The sequence below is a fragment of the Erinaceus europaeus genome, chromosome 17, assembly GCF_950295315.1.
Source record: "Erinaceus europaeus chromosome 17, mEriEur2.1, whole genome shotgun sequence".
NCBI classification, from domain to species: Eukaryota; Metazoa; Chordata; class Mammalia; order Eulipotyphla; family Erinaceidae; genus Erinaceus; species Erinaceus europaeus.
The window spans coordinates 6,417,341-6,436,363 of NC_080178.1; the positions used below are offsets into that span (position 1 = coordinate 6,417,341).

General features: G+C 37.4%; 2 protein-coding genes across 2 annotated transcripts; one reads left to right on the forward strand and one right to left on the reverse strand.

Annotated features, from left to right (window-relative positions):
• The first annotated feature begins 5,814 nt into the window (after nucleotides 1-5,814).
• Nucleotides 5,815-6,834, forward strand: LOC103110275 (olfactory receptor 5AR1). The gene has a single exon (XM_007519451.1). The coding sequence runs from the start codon at nucleotides 5,829-5,831 to the stop codon at nucleotides 6,759-6,761; it is 933 nt and encodes a 310-aa protein (XP_007519513.1). The 5' UTR covers nucleotides 5,815-5,828; the 3' UTR covers nucleotides 6,762-6,834.
• Nucleotides 6,835-11,545: 4,711 nt separating this feature from the next.
• Nucleotides 11,546-12,481, reverse strand: LOC103110276 (olfactory receptor 10A7-like). The gene has a single exon (XM_007519452.1). It carries the CDS (start codon nucleotides 12,479-12,481, stop codon nucleotides 11,546-11,548), a length of 936 nt encoding a protein of 311 aa, XP_007519514.1.
• Nucleotides 12,482-19,023: the final 6,542 nt, after the last annotated feature.

The window sequence follows — 19,023 nt, forward strand, 5'->3', positions numbered from 1 at the left end:
CCTTGCAATTGGGTTTGATTCATCAAAGATGTCCTTGAGGTGTAGATGGGAAAGTGTTTTACCAATGTTTTCCTCTAAGTATTTGATTGTTTCTGGTCTGACATCTAGGTCTTTGATCCATTTGGAGTTGATTTATGTTTCTGGTGAGATAAAGTGGTTCAATTTCATTCTTCTGCATGTTTCAACCCAGTTTTCCCAGCACCATTTATTGAAGAGAGCCTCCTTCTTCCATTTAATCCTTTGGGCCCCAATATCAAAGATTAGATGCCCATAGGTGTTGGGATTTACTTCTGGGCTTTCAATTCTGTTCCACTGGTCTGTGTGCCTATTTTTGTTCCAGTACCATGCTGTTTTGATGATGATGGCTTTATAATATAGTTTAAGGTCTGGGAGTGTGATGCCTCCATTTCTGTTTCTTTTCCTTAGGATGGTTTTGGCAATTCTAGATGTTTTCAGGTTCCAGATAAATGATTGTAGTGTTTGTTCTATTCTCTTAAAGAAGCTTGGTGGAACTTTGGTGGGTATTGCATTAAATTTGTATATGGCTCTGGGGAGAATGTTCATTTTGATGATATTTATTCTTCCAATCCATGAGCATGGGATATCTGTCCATTTCTTGGTATCAGTTTCTATCTCCTTGAGTAGCGACTCATAGTTTTCAGCATACAAGTCTTTCACTTCTTTGGTCAACTTTATTCCTAGGTATTTGATTGATTTTGCTGAAACAGTAAATGGGAGTGATTTCTAGATGTCTTCTTCTTCAGATTTAGTGTTTGCATAAAGAAATGCCACTGATTTTTGTACATTGATTTTGTAGACTGATACCTTGCTATATTGCCTAACAACTTCCAGTAATTTTCTACTGGATTCTTTAGGTCTTTCTATGTATACTATCATATCATCTGCAAATAGTGAGAGCTTGACTTCTTCCCTTCCAATCTGTATCCCTTTGATTTCTTTCTCTTGCCTGATTGCTATGGCAAGAACTTCCAATACTATGTTGAAGAGTAATGGTGACAGTGGGCAGCCCTGTCTAGTCCCTGATCTGAGGGGGAATGCTTTCAGCTTCTCTCCATTGAGTATGATGTTGGCTGTAGGTTTGCTATATATAGACTCCACTATCTTGAGGAATTTCCCATCTATTCCCATTTTTTGTAGAGTTTTGAGCATGAATGGGTGTTGGATTTTGTTAAAGGCTTTCTCTGCATCTATTGAGATAATCATGTGGTTTTTGGCTTTGCTTTTATTGATGTGATGAATGACATTGATTGATTTATGGATGTTGAACCAGCCTTGCATTCCTAGGATGAATCCCACTTGGTCATGATGAACAATCTTTTTGATGTGTTGCTGTATCCGGTTGGCCAAGATCTTGTTTAATATTTTGGCATCTATGTTCATCAGAGATATTGGTCTGTAGTTTTCCTTTTTTGTTCTGTCCCTATCAGCTTTTGGTATCAGGGTGATGTTGGCTTCATAAAAGGTGGAAGGGAGTATTCCTGTTTCTTCAATCTTATGGAATAGCTTAAGAAGTATGGGTATTAACTGTTTCCTGAAAGTTTTGTAGAATTCGTTTGTTAAGCCATCTGGTCCAGGATTTTTGTTCTTGGGGAGATTCTTAATAACGGTTTCAATTTCTTTGTCTGTGATTGGTGCATTTAGATTTTGTAGTTCTTCTTGGTTCAGTTTTGGAAGTGCATAGGTTTCTAGGAATTGTTCCATTTCTTCCAGATTCTCTAGCTTGGTAGCATATAGTTCTTTATAGAAGTTTTGCAGAATTCTCTGGATTTCTGTGGTGTCAGTTGTGATATCTCCTGTATCGTTTACAATTCTATTAATTTGAGTCTTCTCTCTTTTTTGTTTGGTGAGTCTGGCTAGGGGTTTGTCAATTTTGTTTAATCTTTCAAAGAACCAACATTTGGCTTCATTGATCTTTAGTATGGTTCTTTTATTTTCGATGTTGTTTATTTCTGCTCTAACTTTAGTGATTTCTGTGCTTCTGGTTGCTTTAGGGTTCCTTTGTTCCTCTTCCTCTAAGTCCTTGAGGTGTGTAGTAAGTTCGTTCATTTGGGCTTCTTCTTGGTGTTTAATATGTGATTGTATAGCTATAAGTTTCCCTCTCAGTACTGCTTTAGCTGTGTCCCAAATATTTTGATAGGTTGTGTCTTCATTTTCATTAGTTTCCAGGAACATTTGAATTTCCTGTTTGAGTGAGTGTCTGACCCAGTGGTTCTTAAGGAGCATGTTGTTTAGTTTCCAAATTCTATGTCTTTTAATAATTTTCCGTTTGTTGTTAAAAGTTAGTTTTACTCCACTGTGGTCTGAGAAGATACTTGGGATGATTTCAATGCTCTTGAATTTATTGATGCTGTCTTTGTGGCCTAACATGTGGTCTATCCTTGAGTATGTGTTGTGTGGATTTGAAAAGAAGGTGTATTCCAGTTTTTTGGGGTGGAGGAGTCTGAAAATGTCCAAGAGGTCTAGTCTGTCAATCTCTTCATTCAATTCTCTTGTATCTTTATTGGTTCTCTGCTTTGTTGATCTGTCCAAGTGTGAGAGTGGGGTATTGAAGTCTCCCACTATTATTGTATTACTATTGATGTATTTTTGAAATTCTTTCAATAGGTGTTTAATGTATTTAGATGGTCCCTCATTGGGTGCATAGATGTTAATAATTGTTAAGTCTTCTTGGCTGATTGATCCTCTAATCATTATGTAATGTCCTTGCCTATCTTTTATTACTTTATTTAATTTAAAATCTATCGTGTCTGAGATGAGAATGGCTGTTCCTGCCCTTTTTTGTGGACCGTTAGCCTGTATGATAGTTTTCCATCCTTTCACTTTAAGTCTGTGTTTATCTTGTTGTGACAGATGTGATTCTTGCAAGCAGCATGTGGTTGGGTTATGTTTTCTGATCCATCCCCCCACCCTGTGCCTTTTGATGGGTGAGTTTAAGCCATTGACATTTATTGATATTATGGATTTAATGTATTGTAGTGCCATTGTTCTAAAAAACAATTTGTTTACTCTGATATATTACAAGTATTATAGTGATGTTCTTGTTTATAAGAGGTCTTTTAGTACCTCTTTCAGGGCCGGCTTGGTGATAGTTGCCTCCTTTAACTGTTGTTTGTCTAAGAAGGTTTTGATCCCTCCATCTAGCTTGAATGAAAGTCTAGCAGGATATATAATCCTTGGTTGAAACCCTTTTTCATTCAGGGCTCGATAGATATCTTGCCACTCCCTTCTGGCTTTTAGAGTTTGAGTTGAGAAATCTGCAGAAAGTCTTATGGGTTTTCCCCTGTATGTGACTTTTTGTTTCTCTCTTGCAGCCTTTAGGATCCTTTCTTTATCCTTACTTCTTCTCATTGTGACTATGATGTGTCTTGGTGTTTTCAGGTCTGGGTTGATTCTGTTTGGTACTCTCTGGGCCTCTTGCACCTTGGTATCCTTTCTGTTATTCAGGTCTGGGAAATTTTCTTGTATTATTTCTTCTAGAATGTTTGTTTCCCCTTCCTCTCTTTCTTCCTCTGGCAGGCCAATTATACGAATGTTACTTCTTTTGAGATCATCCCATATGTCTCTGTTGTTGTTTTCAGTGTCTCTCAATCTCTTTTTAAGCTCTTTCACCTCTTTCTTAGTTTTCTCTAACTCATCCTCTGTCTGACTAATTCTGTTTTCTGCTTCTGTTAGTCTGCTTTCCCTTGCCTCAGCTTCTTTCTTCATTACAGCTATTTCAGCTTTCAGTTCTCTAATTGTCTCAAGATAATCAGTATTTTCCTTGGGGGTCTCGACTGTTGTTTCCCTAATACTGCCATTTCTTTCCTCCAATGTTGTTTTCATTTCTGTGATTAATAAGTTTATTATTGCTTGCATACTTTTCTTATCTATGGTTACTTCTGACTGATTTGTGGTTTCTTCTGGGCTCTTGTCTTCATTCATTGGGGTAGCAGTTTTATTTGTTTTTAATCCCCATTTTTTTAAATTTATGTGTTTCTCTCTTTTTTTTTTTTTAATGCTCTGTTGTTCCTCAGTTGTTGTGTTTTGAGCACAAGTAACACTGTACTAAATACCTTTATGACAATTGCACTCACCAACCTCCGGAATAACAGTAGCAACTGAAGTAAGTATTGAAGGAGTTTAATCGTTACCAGTTAGCCAAACAATTTCTCCAGTCCGTGAAAGAATAGTAACCAAATCCCAGTGAAGAAAGAGAAAAGGAAGAGAGGATAGCAAGAATAGACAGTTATGCAAATCTACTATCCAGTGTATATCCTAAGGGTAACAAGAGTGTAAAGGGAACTAGAGCAGAGATAGACACATAGAGAGTCCACTCTGGGTCAGATTTCTTCCCCAAAGTAATTCACAAATTCAGAAAGGCAAAGAAGAAAGAAGTGTATGACAAGATTAAAAAAAAAAAAGAGAGAGAGAGATAGAGAGAGATAAGAGAGAGAAAAGGGAGAGAAAAGGGAGAAGATAAGAAGAAGAGTTGTAATTAAAGAGCAGTGCGAGGAACTTCCCAAATGTGTATCAGTGAATTAAAAAAAAAAAAAAAAAGGAAAAAGAAAAAAAAAAAAAAAAAAAAAACCTGTTTGGTGGTATGGGGTATCCTGCTAGTAGCTGGTCCCAGGCACTGCTTATGGGGGGGGGGGCGGGGGCGGCGGGAAGGATGTATGCTTGAAAATTAAAAGGAAGAAAAAAGAATTTTTTCCCCTACTCTAATTCTTAACCCAAATTAAGTTATAGACACATCCTTGGTATGACCGTTATGGCCCCTTATTGGCTGGCCTGCTAAAGGCAGAAAATCCTATTGTTTACACGAGATGTGTCCGGAGCTCAAAGGCTAGCCGCTTCTCAATCCGCCATCTTCCGGGAAACCCCGCCCTCCAGACTTTTTTAAAGGATTTCTCAAAAATGAAAACTAGCTCCAAGTCCTTTGATCCAATGAGAGCTATACTCAAGAAGTCTTTGGATCCACCCTCAGGGTCGCGGTGGACCCTGGCGACTCCCAAGAGGCAGCCCCCGAGCTAAAGTGCTCTCTCCGGGTCCTCTGCCCGCCGCGCTCTGCAACTGGCGGAGGAGCTGCCTTCCCGGGCGGGTGGAGGACAATGCCCGGCGCACTCGCCTTGCCTGGCGCCGCCTGGGAATTCTGGCGCCCCGCTAGTCCGTGTCACCTTTGCTCTAATTGTTAACCCAAATTAAACTGTAATCACTTCTTTGGTGCCCCCCCCTTATTGACTGGCCTGCTAAAGGCAGAAAATCCTACCGTTGCCGACTATGCTATCAGAGCACTCGCTGTTAGCGATTTCTCAGGCCGCCATCTTCCCCTAACCCCCTGCTATTCTCAATTTCTACTCTATGTAAATAATTGTGTGTGTGTGTGAGAGAGAGAGAGAGAGATAAATGATATGTTATATTTTGAGATCCCTAAATATTTTATTTTTCTCTCTGTGCCTAACTATAATTAAATTTATTGTTTATTCATGACTTCTATATGTGTTTATTTTAGAAAAAAAGGAGAGACTTCCAAACTTGGTTGTCACTAATTAATTGCACAAATCAGGTCAAATGATTGGTACCATATGAAGAGAACCTCAGAACATCAATAGCTTTGAAGAAGCAGGTTTTACCATCCCAAGACACTGACATCTCTCCTTATTTTAACTGAGCACTTTGAGAAGACTCCAAACCATCACCTTCTCCCAAGTCATCTGAGTTCATATAATCTAATTATCTCCAGTTCATATAACCTAATTACTGGAAGAATTTTTATCTTTAAAGAATCACTACAACGCATCAGCTAAAGCAAGGCACACCTAATTGGAAAGATGAGTAATGAAAACCACTCCGTGGTGACTGAATTTATCTTCATGGGTATCACTCAGGACCCTCAACTGCAGATCATTTTCTTTGTGGTCTTCCTTTTGGTCTACCTGGTCAACGTAGTGGGCAATGTTGGTATGATCATCCTGATCATCACAGAACCCCAACTTCACACGCCCATGTATTTTTTCCTCTGCAACCTCTCCTTTGTTGACCTGGGCTACTCTTCAGCCATCGCCCCCAGGATGTTGGCTGACTTCCTCACCAAGCACAAAGTCATCTCCTTCTCCAGCTGTGCCACTCAGTTTGCCTTCTTTGTAGGCTTTGTAGATGCAGAGTGCTATGTCCTGGCAGCCATGGCCTATGACCGTTTTGTGGCCATCTGTCGACCCCTCCACTACAGCACTCTCATGTCCAAGCGTGTCTGTGTGGCTCTCATGGTGGGCTCCTACCTGGCTGGTCTGGTGAGTTTAGTAGCTCACACTTCTCTCACCTTCAGTTTGAGTTACTGTGGTTCCAATGTCATCAATCATTTCTTCTGCGAAATCCCTCCACTCTTGGCCCTCTCTTGCTCAGACACCTACATCAGTGAGATCTTGCTCTTTAGTCTATGTGGCTTCATTGAATTCAGCACCATCCTCATCATCTTCATCTCCTACGCCTTCATTCTCATTGCAATCATCAGAATGCGCTCAGCTGAAGGTCGCCTTAAGGCTTTCTCCACCTGTGGGTCCCACCTCACTGGAGTCACACTTTTTTATGGCACCGTCATGTTTATGTATCTGAGACCAACCTCCAGCTACTCTTTGGACCAAGACAAGTGGGCCTCTGTGTTTTATACTATCATTATCCCCATGCTGAATCCCTTAATCTATAGTTTACGGAATAAGGATGTCAAAGGTGCTTTCAAAAAACTAATTGGAATAAAACCTCAATAAGAATAATATTGAAAATCTACTAATCGACTAGTAAGTGGTAGTGATAGAAATATGGTGTTAAGCCATATAAAGATGCAAATAGCATGCAATAAACACTACCCACAGAACCAAACCATCTATGTGTTGAGTGTATTAAATCAGGAAGGATATTTCATAGCCTTTAAATATATGATTTGAAAGAAATATAATCTCATTGGGAGAATTTTTTCTAATTAAATAGATTTTAGGGAGACATGATGTCCAGTATACATTAATTTTTATGGAAATTTGGTCCATATGTTGTTTAAAATTGGAGATAGGAAATGATGGGGAAATAGTCACCTTAAAGCATACTGTTTTTTTTTAATTTTTATTTATAAAAAAAAATGACTGAAAGTTGAAGAATAAGGAGGACATTATAAAAAGCTGAATAATAAGAGCTGCAGACCCAAACTCTATGGTAATTTTGTGAGCACTGGTATAGCACCACAGATACAAATAAATAAATAAATACATAAGTACATAAATAAATAAATACCTTGGTTCTGTCTCTCAGCACCATGCTTGGGAGGTTGCCACATTTGTCATGTCTAATGCCTTAAGGACCTTAGGGGTCGGAGAAAGGGAGGAGGCAATCTTGGAACATTTCTTAAATGTGACTATCTGATGGTCCCCCTTTCTTTTCAGCACTTCATTTCCTTGCCTGGACTACAAGTGATAGAACATGCACAAATTAGCTTAACAGACTCCAATTTGGCTAATCAATCTTTTTTGCATACTTTTACTATTACCCCAGGCCCTCCTTGAAAAAATAAACTATTTAACCATGACATGTTCATGACTGACAATAGAAGGAACTATAACTCCTCTCAGCATGTTTTCAAAACTTCACTAGATTAAATAACAAAGTATCAGTGGCAGATAAAGTAAGGAGACTGAGATTAGGAACGAGTTAAGGTGTTTTCTCAGGTACACTGAAATTCTCTATTACATCATCAGGTATAAATATCATCAATAATCTTTCTAGCCAGACTCTTATTCCAATGCAATGAAAGCAAAGGTCAGGGAAATATGTTGGCTGTCTTAATGACTAGAAGAGTTCCTTTCATGTGAAAGGCTATAAAAACTTGTATGGATAAAAGACTCCGAATTTACTGGACTTCTAGCAGGGTGTCATTAAAGATAAGTTGTAATGGACCTAGATCAAAATTACCAAATCATATAGTGCATTTTCAACGATATATACATATTGTCACATTACAGAGAAACATTGATTTAACAATTTAGGAAAAATCCAGAGATTCAGTTTTTAGTTTTTTTTTAATGTGATCTATTATATAAGTATATATGGTATATGAAATATAAGGAAATGGTGCCTCTTATTCCAGAATCCTTCACTTATATGCTAAGTATAATATGATCATCTGCAGTTAAAAGAGAGATTGCTTGAATGAAAATGTTTAAATCCCATACTTCTAGATCAATAAGGTACTCTTTTATTTTTATAAGTAATTATTGTACTCAGTCAATAAACATATAACTCTATTAAGTTCCAGGAAACAAAGCATACTTTTTTCAAGGCTATAAGAAATGACATAACTAAGTGCTAAAATTTCTATAGTCTGAGGTGCTTGGAAGTGCCTTGCTTGGTAGAAAGCACATGTTACCATGCAAAAGGACCCTAGTTCAAGTCCCGGACCACCATATGAGAGCTTCATATATGTACAATACTTCTGGATATCCTTGACCCAATCTTTACTATTTGTTTTTAGTAAAGTAAAGACAGAGAGAGAAGATGTATATCGAAGCACTGTCTCACCATCCATAGAGTTCCCCAGTGTCATCCTTGATGCTCCCATGTGACATCATTCCTGAAACCCAGGGTCTGGGCTGTACTAAGTTAGAAATAAATGTTTACTGAACATATGAATAATTGTGTTTTGCTAAAGAAGAGAACTACTGACAACTAGTTTCAGCTCTGGGTATTAAAAAACCTACTGCTATTGTTGGATAGGACAGAGAGAAATTGAGAGGGGAGGGGAAGATAGAGAGGGGGAGAGAAAGATAGACAGACCTGCTTCAAAACTTGTAAAGCAACCCCCCTGCAGGTGTGGAGCTGGAGTGGGGGTGGGGCACTCATACCATAATCCTTGTCCTTTGCATTATGTGCACTTAACCTGGTGCTCTACCACCTGGCCACCTGAAATTTAAAGTACATTTTTGGCCCTAAGTATTAGCATGAAGAAGATGGAGTTATAGAGGTTTAAATGTCCTCGTATTAATATAGCTGAATTAAGAGCTTGGAATTACAACACTGTTATTCTCATTATAAGTAATCAATTAACAAAGATAAAATGTAGTTAATAGAAAGAGTTTATCCACACAAAAAATAGAACAAAATAGTCTATTTCCAACTTACTTTGGCTACTCTAGGCTGTACACTTATTTACAAACAAACAAAAAGGGGCCTAAGAAGTAATTCATTGGGTCATGTGCCTGTATTTCCAAGTTCAAGGCCCATGTTGAAGCTACAGATCCCCATGGAAGGTAGCATGGCATTAGGTGTGGTATCTCTTCTTCTATTTATTTATTTATATATTATTAGAGACAGAGAGAAATTAAGAGGTTATGGGGAGATAGAGAGGGAGACAGAGATACCTGAAATCTTGCTTCACTTTTTGTTTTATTTATTTAATTTTTGTTTATTTATTTTATCTTTATATATTTACAATTGGATAGAGACAGAGATAAATTGAGAAGGGTGGGGGAAGCAGAAAGAGGGAAAGAGACAGAGTGACACCTGCAGCCCTGCTCCACCATTTTTGAAGCTTTCCCCCGCAGGTAGGGACCAGGGGCTTGAACCTGGGTCTTTGTGCACTGAAATGTGTGCTCAGCCAGGTGAGCCACTGCCTGCCCTTGCATCTCTCCTTCTTGTTGTCACTTTCTTTCTGTCTATTTTAACTTGAAAAAACAGTCCAGATCCAGAGTGGTGAAATTGGACAACCATCAGACCCTAGCTATACCAAAAAAAGAAAGAAATGAAAAATAGTCTAGAGTAAGAATAGAATAGCGACCTGAAGAGAAAAGAGGGCAGGTAAATCAATAAATAAATGTAAAATTAATCAATTGTATGTGTGTAAACAACTGGACTCTAAGTGACAACCATAATGTAGTGGGTACAAATGTAGATTTATAAGGTTCATTAGAGTGTAAACCTAATTTAGTAATATCATCACAAGGTATAGGTGATCTCCTGAGGAGTATTAATGCTACATTACATTTTACTATTCTCTACACTCAAAGAATAATCAATTTCAAAGGTGCCATGTAGCTTCAACATAGTGAATGTGCTCATTTGCATAACTCTTTATCACCTTTAGTTGATCTGAACTTCCCAAGCATCTAGAAGAGTCATGATATAGTACTCTTGATAACACCTAAATTTGATGTCCTTTCTACGGTCAAGTCATCTCTCCATGATCTGTTCTGTTTTCCTCCCTAGTCAGACTTCCTTGATGACCTTCTTCTATCTAGTTTTGAACATCCCCTAAAATATGACAAACTCTCTCCTATCTCTACAGTTTTTTTTCACATCACATGAGATTCTTCTTAATCTTACTCCAACTCTTCCTACCAGTTTTGTACAAAGTCTCTCCATTGATAAAACATCATCACTCTTCAATGATTGTTTGCATTATTACACTGATAATTATTTATCAGTACCTTATATCTATTGGTTATATGTCCATATATATGATGAATAAACTATTTCTTCTGATTTTAGCAGTTTGCCATATGATCATCCAATAAAATTTAGTGGGTACATTAATTCTTTCTGCTTTTATTATCATTGTCTCTCTATCCATATATTCAGCTAACAACTACCAAAACAAAAAAATTAGACATACGATATAAGATTTATTTATCCATTGCAAAAAAAAAATTACACATGAGGATTTGTAGAAGAGGCAGTGCTTAGGTAAAATTTTTAATGAAAAAATATTATGACAGATTCTTTATGACAATAACACAGGAGAGATCTCTGAGAAGCTGTAGACAACAAGTCTAAACCAAAAAGTGAATACTGGGCTCTGTTTCCTTGGATACTAAAATACTAATATAGATGTGAAATGTGTCTACAGACTCTTATTTGAAATACTGTACAAAGCCTGGTGATATGGGTTCATATCCAACAGAGAAGCAATTACAGAAGCCAGACCTCTCACCTTCCCGCAGTCCCCCTCCCCCCAAAAAAAAACTTGAGTCCATATTCCCAAATTCTCAGAAGGAGAAAGAATAGGAAAACTTCCAAAGGAGGGGATAGGACATGGAACTCTGGTGGTGGGAACTATATGGAATTGTACCCCTGTCATCTTATAGTCTTGTTAATCATTACTAGACCAATATTAAAAATATAAAATATAAAGTACTGTGCATTTTGATTAAGGGGTAGATGTCCTTTTCAAAATTCCTTAGATCCTCCAAACAGAGCAGGATGCTTCATCTTACTACTATAACCTAAAAAAATTCATTTTAGGCAGTCTATGATTTTGGACAGCCAAAAGTTTTTTTTTTTTTAACTGAGTATGGAAATAAGTGTCATTACTATCTATTGATATGTTTATAAACATTCAATTTGTGACTCTTCCTTGAAGAAAACATATTCACTGTTGAGTTTTCAGTTTAACTTATCTGTCCTTTATGGAAAGCAAAACAGAATGTTGACAAAGGAAAACATTTTCTCACTTCACATTCAAAAGTCAGTTTCCTTATAGTGACACTTAAACTTAGGGTCTCATGGAACTCTATGACCTCTGTTTTTCAATAGCTCTCTTGATAGCTAATTTTACATCCTGATTCCTTAGGCTGTAGATCATGGGGTTGAGCATGGGTGTGATTACAGTGTAGAACACTGCAATGATTTTACCGCCAGCCCTGGAGGACTTTGACTGAGGTCTCATATACATAAAGATTGCAGTTCCATAGAACAAAGCCACTACTGTCAGATGAGAGGCACAGGTGGACAATGCTTTGTACCTCCCAGAGGATGACTGCATCCTGAGAACCGATAGGAGAATCCGGGCATAGGACACAGCGATGAGAAGAAACGGTATGAAGACAATGATGACACTAAAGATAAAAACAACCATCTCAGTGAATGACGTATCTGTGCAGGCCAACCTCAAGACAGAGGGGACCTCACAGAAAAAGTGATCAAGGACATTGGGTCCACAGTAAGGTAAAGTTAAGGTGAGAACATTGATAACCATGGAACTCAGGAAGCTACTGACCCAAGAAATAGCGGCCAGTTGAACACAGGTATTGTGGTTCATAATGACAGTATAATGAAGAGGATGACAAATGGCCACATATCTGTCATAAGCCATGACACCCAGGAGAACACATTCAATCATTCCAAAAGAGAGGGAGAAAAACATCTGAGTGGCACAACTGGCAAATGGGATGGTCTTCATTTTCCCCACCATATTGGATAGCATTTGCGGGACATTGGTGGAGGTATAGCAGATATCCAGGAAGGATAAATTCATGAGGAAGAAGTACATAGGTGTTTGGAGACGAGGTTCTATCTGAATCACAGTAATAATAACAATATTCCCAATGATTGTTAATAAATAAAAGAAAAGAAACATAATAAAAAGAATGAGCTGTGTCTCTGGCTGAGATGAAAGTCCCAGGAACACAAATTCAGTCACAGTGTAATTAGTCTTTGTCATACTCATTCTTCACACAGAAGGGCGAAGCTATCTACAGACAAAAATCTGCCCTATATGTCCAGTGCTGAAAGTTTAAGATATAAATAGCAAAGAAAAGATACTTCTTGATCAGAGAGTATATCTTGAATATTGAGTTGTACTTCCAATGGAAAATTTTTCTTCTGATTTTCAAGACATATTTTCTGGATGAGATTAAGAAATTCTACTATGGGGAGATAAGAGGTTATACCTGTGTGTCAACAACCATCGTGTAAACTATTAACCTCCCCAATCAAGTGGAGGATTTTTTAAAACTAAAATAAATTCGCATTCAAATCCTATATAAACAGGGTACTCCTATATATTCTCCAATGATTTTTGGATCTTTCACAATTGTCTCAGATCCTATTCAGGTTTAAAGATTTACACTTTCTTCACCTCTTCAGGAAAAAAAATTTTTTTTCTTTTATAGCAACAAAACAGCTTGTAAAATGAACTTCCCAAATGAAAAAGAACAGTGAACGTTGTTGCTTCACTAGCTTATATGTAAAAACAAGAGTGATATTCAATATTTTTTCTGTGTTAACTTAATATAGTCTTTATCTGTTAGACACTCTGATGTCCTAGATAAATTACAAAAGAAAACAGACATTGTGCAGTAATAACAGCATTCACTACCTCCAGTGAGTCTCACTAATATTCAGGTCTCCTAGTTTCAACACTAACATCTCATGAGGTCTTAGACAGTTCCATTATATTTAAAAAAATGATAATTATAAAACAACTAACTCTTGAACATTAAATGCCATGGGTAAAGATTTTAGAAAGTAGATAACATCTACATTTACAGCGATGTTACATGTGTCTGCATTTCATGAAAATATTACTTAAAGGACTCAGATCCATTAGACTTGTTGAGTCTAGGTACTTTCACCAAGATATCCCTAGCCCCTCTTCTCCAACCCTACTTTTAGTTTACACATAGAGTTATCTTTAACTGACTTTCAGACTTTAGTAGGTGAAAAGCAGCAACCTAGAAAAATAAGATGTCATGAAGAATCCTGGAGGTAGGCACAGCTGCAATTTATTCACTCGTTAGTTTATAATTTTGTATTTCTTTTTTTCTAACTTTTCTCCATCTGAGATATGATTTTGATAATCGTTATGTACCAGATGCTAGGCACACACTACTAAACACAATGGACGTATCTGATACTCTCACAGAGCTTATAGTCCAGTGAAAAGTCACTATAAAGAAAACAGGCACATTTCTGTACAAGTGAAGAAACCTACTAAGAAGACATTTAAGAGAGTAATAGTTGTGGTCCATGAAAAAAAAATGACTTTAGGTAAGCATCTTTTTTTTTTGCTTCAAATGATATTGCTTCATTTTAAAGACATTCTTATGTTTTAATTTTGATCAGGATTTTTAAAATTAAATACTCCAAAAACTATCAAGGCATATAATCTGAAATATAGAATCCAAGGGTAAAGGGAGAAAAGAATTGAAGAGAAAGAGAAACTATATCACATTTTATTTTCAATATAAGAGTATCAAGAAAAAAGAGAAAGTGAGAGAAGTTACAGAATTCCTTTCAAGCTCCTCCAAACACTGGTTGAAAACCCCCACTGCATTAAGATGTTTGGGTAGTATTGTATGAGTGGTCATAATTACAAGTGACATATACAGTGACCTTTTTAACTGACAGGACACATAAGCAGGACAGTGTATGACAGGTGAAGTGCATAGTATTTGCCATCAGAGAATTGGATTACATGTACAGTCCTATCACTCAACCAGTGAGAAGTCTTGCATAATTCTCTACCTCTGGCAGAGGACAAGGGTAGCATCGTCATATCATATCATCCATGATTGAAATAAATGAGAATCCCCATGTAAAACACAGTAATAAATATACAGTAAGAGCTTAATCTAGATTAATGTTTATTTTATTTTATTTTATTTTATTTTATTTTACCTCCAGGGTTATCGATGGGGCTTAGTGCCTGCACTACGAATCCACTGCTCATGGAAGCCATTTTTTCCATTTTGCTGCCCTTGTCTTTGCGCTTATCATAGCTGTTATTATTGTCATAGCTGTTGTTATTGGATAGGACAGAAAGAAATCGAGAGAGGAGGGGAAGACAGACAGAAAGATGGACACCTGCAGACTTGCTTCACAGCTTGCAAAGCAACCCCTGGCAGGTGGGGAGCTGGGGGTTCGAACCAATATCCTTATGCCAGCCCTTGTGCTTTGCTCCATGTGCGCTTAACCCACTGCCCTACCGCCCGGCTCCTTAGCTTAATGTTTATTATTCTGACTTATGTGTTCTTCATTAGAGTGTTACTGTCAAGTGTATAGAATAAGAAATACTGTCTCTCCTAATTGTCACTCACTGGGACAGAAACTGCATTTAAAACATTAAATGGCTTGCATAAAATAACTTGATAATGAATATTTGGGCAAGGAGCAAATACATCATATATTTACATATTAATAATATACATGTATATATGGGGTTATATATACTTAAATAAAAGCAAATATTTCGGTTTAACATCTAAACATTATATTTTGAAGGTATTTAACTAGCACTTCTAAACTCAATTTCTTCAGCATGTTTTTAGTCATCTCCTTAATACAATGAACATAAACTAGCTAGAATCCAGTAAACTGTCAGAACATACAGGATTCTGTCCCCATAATAAAAAGAGAGGAATAAAGACATTTGTAAATAACTAGAACACTATAGCTTAAAGATAAACTCACCAAACTAAATATAGACCAGGCTATTTGACATCTAATGTAAAATGGGGACAAATGTCTCCTTCAACCCCCAATAACTTCTCACAAAAAAATTCAAAAATGCTAAAAATGATGTTTCTTCCTACTTGTTATAATTCTCTACAGAGTAACAATTTTATATGTTTTGCTAAAAGTGACACCTTCACCACAATCCTATATTAAATTTAAATTCGTTGTGAAAGATAAAAACATAACTGAATATCAGAGAGTCTACACAACTTTCTCAGAAGAGTTGGCAGATTCATGATTCGTAATTAAGTCCCGTTGATTCCACAGTTTCCATTAGTTAAGTAGTGACTGGTTTTATTTTATCATCATTATTTCATACAGTCAACAAAACTTACCCAAAGGTCATTAGCAACATTAAGAAATATCTGCTTCATAACCACCCTCACCGCATACTCATGCAAAAGTAAGCCAAAAAAGGAAAAGACCGACATGATATCTATCTACTAAAAATTGCAATTGCATTGAGATAAATTAAATCTCCTTTTAGCATAACCACAAATAAGTTTTACTATAATCCAATTCAGCTCATTTATAGACTAATGATAGAGGTAATGAGTATACACAGTGAAATCTTTAAGTTGTCTGGGTTTCATTGTTCTAAGAGTTAGGGATACATGTAATATTCTTGAGGGATAACGTCCCAGATCTATAATTAAAATGTAATGATCTATTCTGAGGGATTCCTGTTTGATGTGTCCTCTGATAACCCTCTTCACACTCTTATCCCTACATCTTGAGTGTGTGACACATTATTTTAGTGAGCAGGGTCTACTCATCTTATTGAATTTCTTAACACCGGTAATCATAACAATGATATGGTGGCCACAATATAGCTTAATATTGAATGCTGCTTTTGGGAATCACACAATTACATTCTGAAATCTAATGGAATTTAGAAAAGGCTAGGATGACAGTATAATCTCAGTTATCCACATCATAAATTTAAAATATTGACTCAGTTATCTCTGTCCATAGCAACTAAACATATTATGTGTAAAGTCTTCAGGTGTGTCTCTTTTCCTCTCCCTTCCTGTATCCCCCTCCTCTCTCAATTTCTCTCTCTTCTGTCCAATAACAAAAAAATAGTAATAACAATAAAGCCAGTGTGAGAATTTACAGTCTTGCCACTACAAACATACTATTACAATGTCAAAAGACTCAATATATTCATTTCCAATACAAACATAAAAAATATATAGACAATAGCATTATTCCCTTTGTATAGAGATGGAGGAAATAAAAGAATAAATAGAACAAAATAAATAATAATAACAACCTGTACAAGGATCCGTGTTTGAGCCCCCTGGCTTCCCACCTGCAGTAGGGACCTTTCACAATCCGTGAGGCAGGTTTACAGGTGTGTCTCTTTCTCTCTTCCTCTCTATCTCCTACTCCTCTTTCAATTTCCCTCTGTTCTGTTCTGCCCAATAATAAATAAAATTAGGTGGGGGGGGGGGGCTGCCAAGATCAGTTCAGGCACTGAGCCCCAGTGATAACCATGGAGACAAAATACAAAACAAAATAAAATAAAATTGTCATGATGCAATTAGATGACACTGTATGCCAACATCAAATTCTTGTATCCTCCCCTAGCCCACCCTGATAGCCCTGATAGTCACCATGATTCTTACAAAGTCTAAGAGACAGTTTAGTGACTACTCTCTGTCCTATGCAACAACAATGACTCCAGTAACAACAATATTAATAACCACAATGATAAAAAAGTGGGGGCAACCAAAGGGAAAAAAATAGCCTCCAGGAGCAGTGGATTCATGATATAAGCACCAAGCTTCAGCAATAATCCTGGAGGCAAAATAAATAAATAAATAAAAATAAAAACTTTAAAACTGTGATATGCTTTAATCTTTGTACATCCCTTGTCCATCACTTACAAATAACACTGACATTTTACAAGCAATATTGATAAAGCATAATGGAATTAAATTACTTGTATAATACCTTCTCACAGTTAGGAGGCAGTGAGATGGAATTTGAATAGGTATCATCAGTTTAAAGGTTCAAGGCTGATACATTATAATCCAAGCCGCCTTTTATGTCAGAAACATGAACCTCCACAGCTCTCTCCGATGGATTCTACATCCTTGTAAACCATACTATATTTGTTTATGTTTCTTCTCTTTGTGTATTTATTTATTATTGGATAGACGGAAAGGAGTTGAGAATGGTGGGGGAGATACTGAGATAGAGAGACCAAGAAACACCTGCAGCTCTATTCCCCAACTTGTGAAGCTTCAACTCAGTGGATGGGGACCAGGGGCTTAAACCTGTGTCCTTGTGAACCATAATGTGTGCATTTTACCAAGTGTGCCACCTCCTAGCACCCCCCAAATATTTTTATTTTATTTGTTTTTATTATTATTTATTATTAGATAGAGACAGAGAGAAATTGAGAGGGGAGGGAAGATGAAAGTGAAAGAAAGATACCTGTAGCCCTGCTATACCACTTGTGAAGCTTTCCCTGTGGGTAGAGACCAGAGGCTTGAACCTGGATCCTTGCACACTGTAATGCATGCACTTCACCAGATGTGCCACCATCTGGCCCTGCTTTTCATGGATAACATTCTAGTCAGTGAAAACTGACTCTTGATTTTTTACATTCTCTAGACAGATCTTGAAGATTTTCTATAGTTCTTCTACTCTCCAATGAGTAACTTGTTTAGCGTAGTAGTTTATTTTTCTTTGCCAGAAAATGCTTCTTCCTATGTAGTAATGGTCTGTTCATATTCAAGCACAGGTATATGCTTTTCCTTTTTGTGCATAACTTCCAACAGCACAAAACACTTCCCCTAATCCAATAACAGAATAACAGACTCTTTAGGCACACACACACACACACACACACACACACACACACACACACACACCTGTCCCCACATAGGTCTATGTCATTTATAGATAAATAATATACTACAGCATAAAGTACTTGACAGTATCTATAGATAAAGGTATAGATAAAGGCATTTTATTGATTTAATAATGATCTACAAGACTATAGGATAAGAGGGGTACAATTCCACACAATTCCCTCCATCAGAGTTCTATATCCCATCCCCTCCATTGGAGGCTTCCCTGTTCTTTATCCCTCTGGGAGTATGAACCCAGGATTAATGACTCATAATTGAGGTGCACAAGGTGGTGAGGTCTGGCTTCTATAATTGCTTCTCTACTGAACATGGTCATTGACAGGTGGATCCATACCCCCAGCCTGTCTCTCTGTTACCCTAGTGGGGTAGGTCTCTGGAGAAATGGAGCTCCAGGACACATTGGTGAGGTAATATGCCCAGAGAAGTCAGGTTGCCATCCTGGTAGCATCTGCAATTTGGTGGCTGGAAAACATTAAGATACAAAGCAGGACAAATTGTTTAACAAGCAGTGTTGGGTTGCGTCACAGGGGAGAGAACTCAGCCGGAGCCAACCTAGGCTGCTGCTTACTCAGCAACATGGGAGAGGAACTCATGGCTGAGCGGGAACGCAATGCAATCCTTTATTGACCAGATAGAATGCCTTTATCTCTATTGAAATGGAAGTGGTAGGTCAGAAAAGGAAATGGCTAGGAGAGGGAGTGGAGAGGAGAAAAGAGTGCAAAGGTAGCAAGCTTCCATCTAACCAGTAGGGATTAAACCAATGCCTTGCAGGCAGGGCGGGTCTCAGGCAAAACAATGATTATGTAAATAGACCACAGCATCAAGCAATGCAGCATGGAGCAGGGGGCAGCTGGCATAATGCCCAACA

Coding starts and splice junctions, on each gene's coding strand:
- LOC103110275 (XM_007519451.1), top strand. CDS start 5,829: ATGAGTAATGAAAACCACTCCGTGGTGACTGAATTTATCTTCATGGGT.
- LOC103110276 (XM_007519452.1), bottom strand. CDS start 12,481: ATGAGTATGACAAAGACTAATTACACTGTGACTGAATTTGTGTTCCTG.